The sequence below is a fragment of the Ovis canadensis genome, chromosome 3, assembly GCF_042477335.2.
Source record: "Ovis canadensis isolate MfBH-ARS-UI-01 breed Bighorn chromosome 3, ARS-UI_OviCan_v2, whole genome shotgun sequence".
Lineage (NCBI taxonomy): Eukaryota > Metazoa > Chordata > Mammalia > Artiodactyla > Bovidae > Ovis > Ovis canadensis.
The window spans coordinates 201,910,122-201,923,677 of NC_091247.1; the positions used below are offsets into that span (position 1 = coordinate 201,910,122).

The 13,556-nt window shown below is 39.7% G+C and overlaps 1 protein-coding gene across 9 annotated transcripts in view; it reads right to left on the bottom strand.

Moving 5' to 3' along the window:
• Window positions 1–518: 518 nt before the first annotated feature.
• The window catches only part of PLEKHA5 (pleckstrin homology domain containing A5), a 262,028-nt gene continuing 248,990 nt past the window's right edge, over window positions 519–13,556 (bottom strand). For all 9 annotated transcript variants that reach the window (XM_069585600.1, XM_069585598.1, XM_069585597.1 and 6 more), the window contains 6 exons: window positions 9,003–9,212; window positions 7,999–8,139; window positions 7,396–7,520; window positions 5,574–5,719; window positions 3,887–3,989; window positions 519–1,404 (listed from right to left, as the gene is read on the bottom strand). In XM_069585600.1, the coding sequence (XP_069441701.1) occupies window positions 3,895–3,989; window positions 5,574–5,719; window positions 7,396–7,520; window positions 7,999–8,139; window positions 9,003–9,212 (717 nt within the window). In that variant the 3' untranslated portion in view covers window positions 519–1,404; window positions 3,887–3,894. The remainder of the gene's footprint in view (window positions 1,405–3,886; window positions 3,990–5,573; window positions 5,720–7,395; window positions 7,521–7,998; window positions 8,140–9,002; window positions 9,213–13,556) is intronic.

Genomic DNA, 13,556 nt, shown 5'->3' on the forward strand with positions numbered 1-13,556 from the left:
TTATACAGGGAAGGAAATGTAATTGATTTTGAAGAGCGTGAACATCTGCAGAGAATGTGTTGTAAGAGAAAACGATCTCTGAGGGTCCTGCTTATGATGATGAAATGGTTTCTCGTTACCCGGGTCAGAGAAGTAACTGGCTGCCCCCGCCCCCACCCCAAGTCCAATCCCCTAAGTAGAGCGAGATTACAGATGCTAGAAGCTACTTTCTATGACACCAAAACCAACGGAAAGAGGAAGTAGGTACAGAAGACTTGACAAAACTAAATTTGCCCACTGGTGTTGAAAGATCAGAGAAACTTTATTCTGGTGCAGATTTTGTCATTAAGCGTAAAGTGATTGTGGCCAAGTCAGTTTCTCTCTCTCAGCTTCGACACAGGAGAGCTGAGTTGGACGACAGACACAGTTGTTCTGGTGCTGTCTGCAATGAGATTAACAGACTACTTTTTCATTGAGAAGTCTCTTAAAGTCTGACTTTCCATTGCACATGGGAAGAGCAAAAATTCTAACACAAGTCATTTAAGAACATCAACATTTATTTAACATGATAAAAAAGAAATGAGATATGAACATTTGCATTTAAACAATAGTAAGTAGCCTTTAATACTTACATTACGTGTGCTCATTGTATAATATATACACAATGAACATAATTACATTTGTACACAAACTAAGTACTGGATTTGAAAACCTGCTTATTGCTGTACACATCTAGTCCAATGAAGTAGAAGCCCAGTACTTCAAAATACCTACATTTTAAATTGCTTTTTAAGAAAAAGTAAGCGGTAACATTTGTGTTTAAGCTGACAAGAGTGTGGCAGTAACTGCTGACAATGCAATCTGACTGAGAAATAATTATAGCAGGAAACGAGACATACTTCACTTAGCAATAATAAAATGGCACATTTTAAATATATATATAAAATTTTTACAAATCAAGTGTGAAACAAAGCATTGCAGTAGCTGAAATGGGAGGAAGAAGAAAAAAAAGGAAAACAAGCTTCACTGGAAATAATAACTAAATTTTCTGTACTGAAAAATGAAAAGAAATATAAATCCACCCAGACTTTAGAAACATCAAAACCTGGAGATCAGCAACTACGTAAGCTCTGGCTGTAGACTGCACACTAAAAAGCACCTTTACTTATGTGCTTTGAAATCATAGCAGCAAGCTGGTGTCAGAGTAATAACCTTGAGATTACATTACAGAACCTTGAGTGTACATATGGGCCATTAAAGCTGTTTTGGAATAAACATTTTCCAGAAGTGATAAAACGATGCTCTGTGGCCAAAAGCATCAGAACTATGAATTTCATAGATTTAAAATATACTGTACAATATCTTCTCACATTGCCAAAGGTCCATGTCCTCAGCTCTGAATGGTTTCAACAGAAGTCAGTATAGCTGAAAAATACAGAGAAGGAAAATTACTTTGACATCTGCCAAGTTAATGAATGACCCTTTCCTAAAGTAACTGAGGGTGACATTCTCTAACAAAAGAACTGACAAGCATGGCCACGAAAATCCTAAAACATAATAACCATTGAAGGACATCTTCTCTTCATTTCCATAAGCTTAATTCACAAAGCAAAGAAACATAATGCAGTTAAATTGCAATTCAGATGGAAAAAAAGGACCCAAACTTCTGGCTGAATCCAAAAGACTGACAAAATGAGCCAGATCTGCATGACTTTACTAAAATATGTAGTATTATATTAAGCTGCCTACATAGTGGTGTGTCTGTCTTGCGTGAAACCTCCATAACTCTTGCCAAAAAAAGTTCAGGAAAATGATACATGCGCAACGAGAAGATGGACTGTAAAATAACGCAAGCATGAATGCCACTGGTTGGCCGTGATGACTGCATGCCACAAGGTTAGAAAATATCCAGCAAACCCTGGATCTCATGCCAGCAGGCAATGCCAATGGTTCTTGGGACAAAAGTAAAACAAAACAAAATCCAATAATAACAACTTAAGGAACCTGGCCATGTATTCGAGTTTTAACTGTGAACATTCCTAACTGTCATAATGGTCTTGAGTACAGTGAGTTGTAACTTGTTTATTGAACCAAAAGATAATGAGAGTGGCTCTTAGAGTACATGTCACCACCAAGATAGACAGAGGCCATTGATCAATTCTTTGCACAGGAGGCATCAAGGGAACATGATGTTTATTATCCCTGTGTTTGGTGTTATTCTGTCACTAGTGGCAACTGCCACTTCTGAATGTATTTAAAGTTTAAATGTACAAGTGACAGAGCAAAGACACAGGTAAGACTGTAACAAATAACCCCAGAAAGGACGATAATCCTGCAGAGATCCAAATGACAACAAAGCAAGCCTCTTCTGGGTTCCAGATAGACATGATCTCAAATAAAAGTTCTAGATACACGACTGCTGCTGCTAAGTCGCTTCAGTGGTGTCTGACTCTGTGCGACCCCAGAGACGGCAGCCCACCAGGCTCCTCCGCCCATGGGATTTTCCAGGCAAGAGTACTGGAGTGGGATGCCATTGCCTTCTGTTAAACATAAATCCTCTGGCTGAAAAAAAGGGACATAGGTTACAGCTTCTACCAAAAAAGGTGTGAATGGAAGTAGATTCTAGAAAATGTGAGCACTACTGGATGAAAACCTGAGTCAAGTTAGTGTCTGTAGGCATTGATTTTGAGAATCCAAAAATCAAAGAACATGTTTATAATTATGCTCAAAAAATCTGTAGGTGTTTTCATAGCTTTAACGGTTTAACAGAAATAGGTGGTAATCCTAAGGCACTAAACATTAGAAGATCTGGCAGATACTGAGAGAAAACAAAGTGCAGAAAAAGGCATAAAATGCTCACTCTATACCTCACAGTTTTTCTGAAAAGTAAAGTACGTGAGTACAAAATTGCTGTAAAATGTACCAGCTGTTGATAAAGTTTAAAAGTAAGACTTCAGGGGGCTTCCCTGGTGGCTCATGGGTAAAGACTCCACCTGCCAATGCAGGAGACACGGGTTAGATCCCTCATCCAGGGAAGATCCCACATGCTGTGAGAACAGCTGAGCCTGAGCTCTAGGGCCTGGGAGCTCCAACTACTGGAGCCTGGGTGCCCTAGAGCCTCTGCTCTGGGACGAGAGAAGCCACCACAACAAGAAGTCCACGCACCACAGCCACAGAGCAGACTCCACTTGCTGGAACTAGAGAAAAGCCGCACAGCAACAAAGATCCAGCACAGCCAGAAATAAAGGCATGAAATTAAGGGGGAAAAAAAGGACCTTAGAAAATTATTCTCAGTTCTAAATTGTGGTCAAAGGAATACTGGGTGAGAAAGGGCCCTTCTCCCTGTGCCCACTAGTGGCTTTTATATAACTACTTTACTGACTTAAAAGTATTCAGAAATAATTTCTGATGGATCTCAAAAGATTTTCGATTCCATATCTAGTTGGCTGTACCATGACCTTCTCTTTATCCTTAAAAATAATTAGCAAACTCTCAGTATGGAAGATACCTCACCCTGACTGTAAAAAAAAAAATTTCTGGATCAAAATGTAATGACTTGAACAGAATTCTCAGACCCGACTATGGAAAGAACCATGAGCTGGGAACACAGCTGCAAAACACCAGGAGGCCTGTCCTGGCACAGGCCCTTCCCTCCGGGTCTGGCTGTTTTTACAGACAATGAAAGAAGAGACACGAGAAAATGTGGTCACGGAGCGCATCACCGAAGGGCCGCTGCTGCAAAGTTTTATTGCCCACGGTTTAAGCGCTTGGTGTACTTGCCCTGCCAACCATCACTAATACACAGGACAGAATTCATTGCAGGTTTTGGCCACTCAAACAACAGAGGAATAAAAGTCAAGTTGAAAACTTGAACGGTAAACCACAGAATCGAAAGGAAATGACGTACTTGTGAGACTACACACACATGAAGTGGGAGCCTTCTGTGAGCTGCGGCTGCGCGGACGGGACGGGTGACGCGGAGGAGTCGGGAGACGGAGGCAGGCTTTGCGCTGGAACACACGGAGAAAATGGGACAAGGTCAAAGCCCCGCAGACACCTCTGGAGCAGAAAATTCTGACGCTGTGGTCCCAGCACAATAAGAACATGTGTCGGGAAGGAATTATTAGCTGCATTTTGCTTCTGCGTTTTCGCTATTCTGACAGCTAAATTATTCAGGATGAAATGTCTCTTGAAGACAGTTTAAAAATTCTTCCTTGTACACCTTAAACTTATATAATGTTATATGAGCATTATATTGCAGTGAAACTGGAAAAAATTAAGAATTCTCTCTCCTTTCTAAGTTTTTTTGTTTCAAGGTTAATTTTCAGATGTCTTTAGTGACTTAACCCTTTCTCACTTTAAAAGGCTTTTCTAGTTCCACGCAGCTAAATATTACAGATGGTTTAAGTGTTGGGGTTTAAATACACCCACCATAGTCCTTTGGGCTTCTCTGATGGCACAGTGGTAAAGAATCCGGCTGCCAGTGCAAGAGACCCAAGATTCAATCCCTGGGTTGGGAAGACCCCTGGAGTAGGAAATGGTAACCCACTCCAGTATTCTTGCCTGGAAAATCCCACGGACAGAGGAGCCTAGCAGACTACAGTCTATGGGGTTGCAAAGAGTGGGACAGGCCTGAGCGCGCACGCGCACACACACACACCCCACCCTTTAACCCAGACCTGCTGTACGAATAACCTGATGTGACCAATGATAATCTTATGTAAAAAATGAGAATGCCCATGCACATTGCCTTGAAAGTGATAAGAGACAAGGAAAAGACGGTGCTTCACATTGGTTACAAAGGAACATGGCTGATAATATACATTTCCATGTTACAAGTATATAAGATACAGAAAATGCTCTTAAGAACAGTCCTAGGTAATTGAATTTCATTGTGCTTACCCTTCTGCAAAAAGACTAGGGGTGGGGGGTGGGAGGTGGAGAAGGGAAATAGATTTTGCTTATGGGCTATGAGAAGGAAAGCTGATGATTTATACTAGTGGTATCATTCTCCTACACCCTTCCCTTGCCAAAAATCATTAAAAAAGAAAAAAGATTTTGAAGAATCTAGAAAGTATAAAAGAATAGCATAGACAAAAATGTATTTTTCTTTCACATGCTATACAGTTCATGATCTTTTACTATCAGAGAAAAACCCAGATGTGGATTATGGTAGGAGCTAAGTAAGTAAATCCATTATACTATTAATAGTTTAGATATTCAATCTTCCACAGTTCCCAGAGGGGGAGAGGTTTATGAATACTCTAGGAATGCAATGTCAGAGAAATAGGTAGGATTTCCAAGTTGTAAAAAGTTTAAGGTACATGTTAAGGTTAAGATCAAAAAAACAAACAAAAGAAGGAAGTGACATCCAAGCCGGAGAGAGAGGGCAGCTCTAGTTGCTGAGACAGGACTGGCCCTGGATCCTGAGTAGCAGCAGTCTTCCTGACCATGCAGGGGTGGGAAGGCGAAGACCTCTCAGTCTCTAGCTGATGTCCCCGAGTGGCCCCCTTGCTAGAGTCTCCACACAGCAAATAAATTCAGAGGTTCAGAGGAAGCACCGGTGAGAAAACTAGGAAACGTGTAATATCTACCTGCCATTGTCTGATTTCCTCTAGAAGCCTCAGGAGTTAGTTCGTAAGAAAGAACATTTTCTTCCTGCTCATGAATATTGTCCTTTGTATCTTCTGCAGGGGGGCCTTCTGGTTTATGATTTGGGATCTGTGACTCCTCTTGAGGGCTAATGAAAATAGAAAGGGATTTTAAAATTTGTTATTTTTTAATCTATTTTTATTATTATTATTATTATGGCTGCAGGGTATGTGGAATCCCAGTTTCCCAACCAGGGACTGAACCCACGCCCCCTGTGTTGAAAGTGTGGAGTCTTAACCACTGAATTGCCAGGGAGGTCCCCCAAATTTGTTACATCAGAATGCAATTTTTTTCTTCCAACTGTTATGAAAAATCTTTACAGAAACGATGCAACCATCTATATTGCACAACTGCTAACATTTTGCTCAAAGTTTTTTTTAAATCCACATATTGTCAGTTTTGTTTCATTCTAAGCCCTCAGCCTGCTCCTCCCCAAATTATTTTTAAGCAGATTAAGGACCTATCACTCAATCTGTAAATACCATCAGATACCCAGTCAGTGTTCAAATGATCTCAACTGCTTTATAACGTCATCTTAAGAGTTACTTGTTTAAATCAGGATCCAAACAAAGTCTGACTATATTTGCCTGACAAGTCCCTTAATGTCTACTTTAATCTAAAACACACCACCCCAAGGCTTCCCAGCTGGCTCAGTGGTGAAGAACCTGCCTGCTAATGCAGGAGACATGGGTTCAATCCCTGATCCAGGGAGATCCCACATGCCTCGGGGCAACTAAGCCTGTGTACCACAACTGCTGAGCCCACAAGCCTAGAACCTGTGCTCCCTAACGAGAGAAGTCACTGCAGTAAGAAGCTCGAAGTAAGAAGTAAGAAGTCACTGCAGTAGGAACCCTGCCCAAAGCAGCTAGAGCCAGCCCCAGGGCAGCAGTGAAGACCCAGTGCAGCCAAAGATAAGTAAGTAAATAAAACAAAACACAAACTAAAAGACCCCAGATTCACTTCTGCTATTCATTTCAGAGATAAAGGCACTCCTATGACATGAAATCACAGTATTTCTCTTTTCTAGCATTGCGAATGTTTTTATGGAGGGTGAGATTGAGGATATGCATTTTAAAAGGCTAGTTAACAAATGCAGTTAAAAAATAAACAGAAAATCACTATAATTTTTGGAATGCTTATCAGACAGCTTAGACAGCTGATCAACATCTGTCATTATACGGTAAGGTGCTTACTTTGCTACAGCTTGTGTGCCTAGAGATAGTTAGGAAGTTTGAGATCAATATGTACACACTGCTATATTTAAAACGGATTACCAACAAAGTACTACTGAATAGCACAGGGAACTCTGCTCAATGTTATGTGGCAGCCTGGATGGGAGGGGAGTCTGGGGGAGAATGGATACACATATATGTCTGGCTGAGTCCCTTTGCTGTCCACCTGGAATTATCACAATACTGTTAAACGGCTATACTGCAGTATAAAATAAAAAGCTAAAAAAAATTTTTTAAGGTATTTATTGATCACTTCCTAGGTGTTTAGCACAGAGTTAAGTGCTGCACATTTATTTTCTTGTTTAATCCTGACAACACACTTGTGAAATGGTTACTACTATTACCCTCATTTTTACAGGTGAGATACTCGAATTTAAGAAGGTTATGTAACTTGCTTAAGATCCTACAGCTTGTAAGTAAATATTACGGGAGTGGCATCTAAGACCTCTGACCATAAAGTTTACCATTTTTAAGCAGGTGAATTTAATTTAGCGGATGATCCCTTTGTTTGCTTGTTTTCTCTAATTATTACCTGTATGGCACATGTTCAGGCATCTCTTTTTTGTCTCCTTCTTTATCCATCACTTCCTCAGAATTCACTCCATTTGGCTCAGGTGTGAAAAGTGTTTCAGAAAAAACATTTTCAGTTTTTTTAAACTATGGAAGAAGGAAAAATTTATTTTTTCAAATGATTTTTTTTTTTACCATATTTGCTATATGAGCAAATTATCTAGAATGATTCCCAAATAAAAGCTTATTAAACACTATACCATATCAAATATTTACTGAAATATATTTTAGAATCAAGTATATTAAAAACAGTGACATCCTTTCCTACATCAGAAGGACAAAAAGTACACTGCCATTACTAGCTGCTTTGGGATTAAAGATTCTTTAATTGGGGCAATGGTAATTTATTCCAGCCTCAACTGATCATGTTTTAAGTTTTCAATTAACCCAGTTTTTTACATGGCTGAACATATATATTGATCAAATTACATGAAACCTATCATTTCACTGAGATCAGCATCCTCTGTGACAGAATGCCACACAAAACGATCTTCAACCTTCCCACCTGATCTCATCTTAAAAAATCTATCCCTTTGGAATCTGTGTCCTAAAATAATCTTGCTACCTCTTCGCTGAAATCCGTATTTTGAGGTTCAGCTTCTTTTAGTTGAACAGTGTCTGTGGAAGGAGTGTCGTGGTTTGGCTTCATGTCATTTTCTCTGATGACAGTGTCCAGTTCCTTAGAGTTATCATCCTTTCTTCGAGCCTGTTCAACAGATAGACAGTACTTTTAGATTCATACTATACAGGTATGTGTAGTTTCTAGATAGTACCTGCTAATTTTTTAAGTTGGCCCTTCATTTGCAAGGTTTCCTTATGAGAAACAACAGTAGCATCTTATATATATTAATCATCTATTTGGTAATGTGTAGAATGTACAGTTACTCAACTGTTAACCTCTCCTAGAAACGCCTTCTCTCCAACTATGCTAAGAGATTTCCATGATGACAGGAAGGCACTTTCAGTTAGTCCACATCAACAAACAGGGATCGACCGACTGAAGCCTCTGGAAAGGTTCACTGGTCTGCTCTGATTTATGAATCAGGATAACCAACAAACAAATAATAAGAGACGGAATGGTGTCTCTTTATAAGACTGAAGTTAAAATGTGCTGCATAGTACAAGTTTTATTCTGAAGCTCTCCCCTGCTACAATTTAGGTCATGCTAAATTAGGATACAGAGTACTGCACATTTTATTGGGAGGGGAATTGGGGACTATCTTACATGGCATTTTACATTTGTTGAAAGCAAATTTTATCTTCTTAGTATTTCTGTGACATATTCTTAGTATTTCTGTGACAGGACAGGTTATGTCTTTATTGATTTAGAGTAGAGGAGATTAAGTTCACAATAGGAGGGCAGCCAACAAGTAATTTAGCTAAGGTTTTTTGATCCCAGGGCTATTTCCATTTTACCAAGCTGTCTTGGCATATCATAAGAGTTAAATAATATAACTATCTATGTTGCCAATATTTAAAAACCCATCTACCATGTAGCTCTGTGATTCTAAGATTCAATCAATACTAGATTTACCCACAAGAATGAGTAAAAGCAACTGATATATATACCTGGGTAATCCTGAATGGATTATCCCTTAAATTTGAAGGACTTGGTAAGGGGGACTGGTCTAAAGCACCAATAAGATTTAATCCTTTTTTCTTTTCCCTTAAGCATGCTTGTTGATGCCTCCTGATTCTTTCCATTTGCTCTTCCACAGTCATCCTAGGTCGAGTGCTTTCAGCCAAACAGAGCTGTTCCACTGCACTTCTTGGTCGTTCCTTTAAATTGAAAATAAACAGATGAATCCTGAATACAGGACACAAGTATGTTAAAATAAAAAAACGTTTTAAATGGACTTCCCTGGTGGCACAGTGGATATGAACCTGCTTACTAATGCAGGGGACATGGTTCAATCCTTGGTCTGGGAAGATCCCACATGCCACAGAACAACTGTGCCACAAAAGTCTTTGCTCTAAAGTCCTCGAGCTGCAACTACTAAAGCATGCAGGCCGCACAACCCAGGCTCCACAACAAGAGGCCACCACAATGAAAAGCCCACACACAATGAGTAGCTCCCTATCGCCACAACTAGAGAAAAGCCCTTGAAAAAAGAAGCAATGAAGATGCAGCACAAAAATAAACATAATATTTTTAATTTAAAAAAAGTGTTTTAAAATGCATTAATTTTGTTGGCAAAACCAAAAGTGGCAGGTTTAGATGTCATTTACATAACACCAGAAAAGCAGATTACTTTACGAGTACACTGATGCATGATCAGTGATGGAAAGTGAGAGAGGTGGGAGGTAGGAGGAAGGCAAGAAAAGAGGAACTTAAGGAAGGTATTTGCTCGTTTAAAAAAAACAAAAACGGTATGGTATGAAGCTCTGAAGTGACCCTACCTCACAGCCCTAAAATGGGAAATTGTATAAAACTCAAGAGAAAAAAGAGGCATGGCTTCAAAATATCAGTAATTTTTTTTTCCTTTGTTGCACAAGATTTTCATTATGGGATGTGGGTTCTAGTTCCCTGACCAGGGATCAAACCTGGGCCCCCTGCACTGGGAGACTGAAGTCTTAGCCAATGGACCACCAGGGAAGTCCCTCAGTAATTTCTTTTATTATACTAAAAAATGTAATGTTTCAAGTCACACATTATTTTTTTACTGTGAAAAGACTGGTAGAGAAGACATTCTTAGCTTATGAGCAATAATAAAACTAAGGAAGAAGTTATTTTCTATAAATCAGATGGCTATATTTTATATATATATCTATATATATATCTACATATAGATATATAGATATATATACATTTACGTGGTTCACTTTTATGGTTTACTGAATGGTTTAAAAACATCAGTCACATTAAACAACCAGTTTTTACTTCTCACTTTCTTACTAAGTACACCAATAACTGTCATAAGGATATTTTACCTTATTTGATATAACAGAAACTTTAGATATTAAACATGTATGGACATCACCAGATGGTCAACAACAAAATAAGACTGATTATACTCTTTACAGCCAAAGATAGAGAAGCTCTATACAGTCAGCAAAAACAAGACCGAGAGCTGACTGTGGCTCAGATCATGAACTCCTTATTGTCAAATTCAGATTGAAATCGAAAAAAGTGGGAAAAACCACTAGACCATTCAGGTATGACCTAAATCAAATCCCTGATGATTATACAGTGGAAGTGAGAAACAGATTTAAGGGACTAGATCTGATAGACAGACTGCCTGATGAACTATGGATGGAGGTTTGTGACATTATACAGGAGGCAGGGATCAAGACCATCCCCAAGAAAAAGAAATGCAAAAAAGCAAAACGGCTGTCTGAGGAGGACTTACAAATAGCTGTGAAAAGAAGAAAAGCGAAAAACAAAGGAAAAAGGAAAATATATCCATTTGAATGCAGAGTTCCAAAGAATAGCAAGGAGTGATAAGAAAGCCTTCCTTATTGATTAATGCAAAGAAAGAGGAAAACAAGAGAATGGGAAAGACTAGAGATCTCTTCAAGAAAATAAGAGACACCAAGGGAATATTTCATGCAAAGATGGGCTCTATAAAGGACAGGAATGGTATGGACCTGACAGAAGCAGAAGATATTAAGAAAAAGTGGCAAGAATACATAGAAGAACTGTACAAAAAAGATCTTCACGACCCAGTTAACCACGATGGTGTGATCACTCATCTAGAGCCAGACATCCTGGAATGTGAAATCCAGTGGGCCTTAGGAAGCATCATTATGAACAAAGCTAGTGGAGGTGATAGAATCCCAGTTGAGCTATTTCAAATCCTGAAAGATGATGCTATGAAAGTGCTGCACTTAATATGTCAGCAAATTTGGAAAACTCAGTAGTGGCCAAGGACTGGGAAAGGTCAGTTTTCATTCCAATCCCAAAGAAAGGCAATGCCAAAGAAGGCTCAAACTACTGCACAACTGCACTCATCTCTTACGCTAGTAAAGTAATGCTCAAAATTTTCCAAGCCAGGCTTCAATAATACGTGAACTGTGAACTTCCAAAGTTCAGATTGGTTTTAGAAAAGGCAGAGGAAGAGATCAAATTGCCAATATTTGCTGGATCATCGAAAAAGCAAGAGAGTTCCAGAAAAACATCTACTTCTGCTTTATTGACTATGCCAAAGCCTTTGACTGTGTGGGTCACAATAAACTGTGGAAAATTCTTCAAGAGATGGGAATACCAGACCACCTGACCTGCCTCTTGAGAAACCTGTATGCAGGTCAGGAAGCAACAGTTAGAACTGGACATGGAACAACAGACTGGTTCCAAATAGGGAAAGGAGTACGTCAGCAAATAGGAAAAAGCTGTATATTTTCACCCTGCTTATTTAGCTTCTATGCAGAGTACATCATGAGAAACGCTGGGCTGGAGGAAGCACAAGCTGGAATCAAGATTTCCAGGAGAAATATCAATAACCTCAGATATGCAGATGACACCACCATTATGGCAGAAAGTGAAGACGAACTAAAGAGCCTCTTGATGAAAGTGAAAGAGGAGAGTGAAAAAGTTGGCTTAAAGCTCAACATTCAGAAAACTAAGATCATGGCATCTGGTCCAATCACTTCATGGCGAATAGACAGGCAAACAGTGCCTGACTCTATTTTTTTAGGCTCCAAAATCACTGCAGATGGTGATTGCAGCCATGGAATGAAAAGACGCTTACTCTTTGGAAAGAAACTTATGACCAACCTAGACAGCATATTCAAAAGCAGAGACATTACTTTGTCAACAAAGGTCCATCTAGTCAAGAATATGGTTTTTCCAGTGGTCATGTATGGATGTGAGAGTTGGAGTATAAATAAAGCTGAGTGTCGAATAATTGATGCTTTTGAACTGAGGTGTTGGAGAAGACTCTTGAGAGTCCCTTGGACTGCAAGGAGATCCAACCAGTCCATTCTGAAGGAGATCAGTCTGGGGTGTTCATTGGAAGGACTGATGTTGAAGCTGAAACTCCAATACTTTGGTCACCTGATGCGAAGAGCTGACTCATTGGAAAAGACCCTGATGTTGGAAAAGACTGAAGACAGGAGGAGAAGGGGACAACAGAGGATGAGATAGTTAGATGGCATCACTGACTCAATGGACAAGAGTTTGGGTAAACTCCGAGAGTTTGTGACAGACAGGGAGGCCTGGCATGCTGCGGTTCATGGGGTTGCAAAAAGTCAGACACGACTGAGCGACTGAACTGAACTGAACTAAACTGAAGATCTACAGAAGAGAGTGCACAGGTGTTTTGTGCCCTCTGGACTCAACTGCTGAAGACTGACTAGGATGTTGGTGTGGAGTTGCTAGAGTTCTGGAAAGAACCCAGGGCAAAGGTTAAGTATTTATTGTCTAAGCAGTTGAAGAGCCCTGCAGTCCATGGCATTGCAAAGAGTTGGACACAAATGTGCAACTAAGCACACAGTGAGAAGCAGTATATCAGGATAACAGACAAGATTGTTTTCTCTCCAATGCAACCTAAATGTGTCTGCAGGGACTTCCCTGGTAGTCCAGTGGATAAGACTCCAGACTCCCAGTGCAGGGGAGCCAGGTTGGATCCCTGGTTGGAGAACTAAAATCCCACATACTGCAACTCAGCCTGTATGCCACAACTACTGAGCTTGTGTACTCTAGAGCCTGCGTGCCCCAGCTAGAGAAGCCCAGGCTCAGCAAAGAAAAAGCCGGTGTGCAGCAGTGCAGACGCAGCACAGCCAAAAAATAAATAGATAAAAATGAAACTGTCTGCCGGGCAGCAGTCACAGCTCTAGAACTGTATTCTACTGTAGAGAATATCTTAAAGAGTTAATGCAGAAACTAAAAGGAAAATGAAAACGGAAAAGCATGAAAGTGCAGAAATGATCACGCTTCTCATTTATTTGTAAATCAAAACATTTGTTTTTGTGGGAAAAAAATATATATATGTATTTTCTTTTTTTATCAAACTTTAATCTTTTTGTTTTGTATTGGCATATAGCTGGATTAACAATGTTGTGGTAGTTTCAGGTGACCAGTGTAGGGACTCAATTCCTGTATATGTATGTAGGGACTCATACATATACATGTATCCATTCTCTCCCAAACTCCCCTCTCATCCAGGCTTGGACTCAACATTGAGA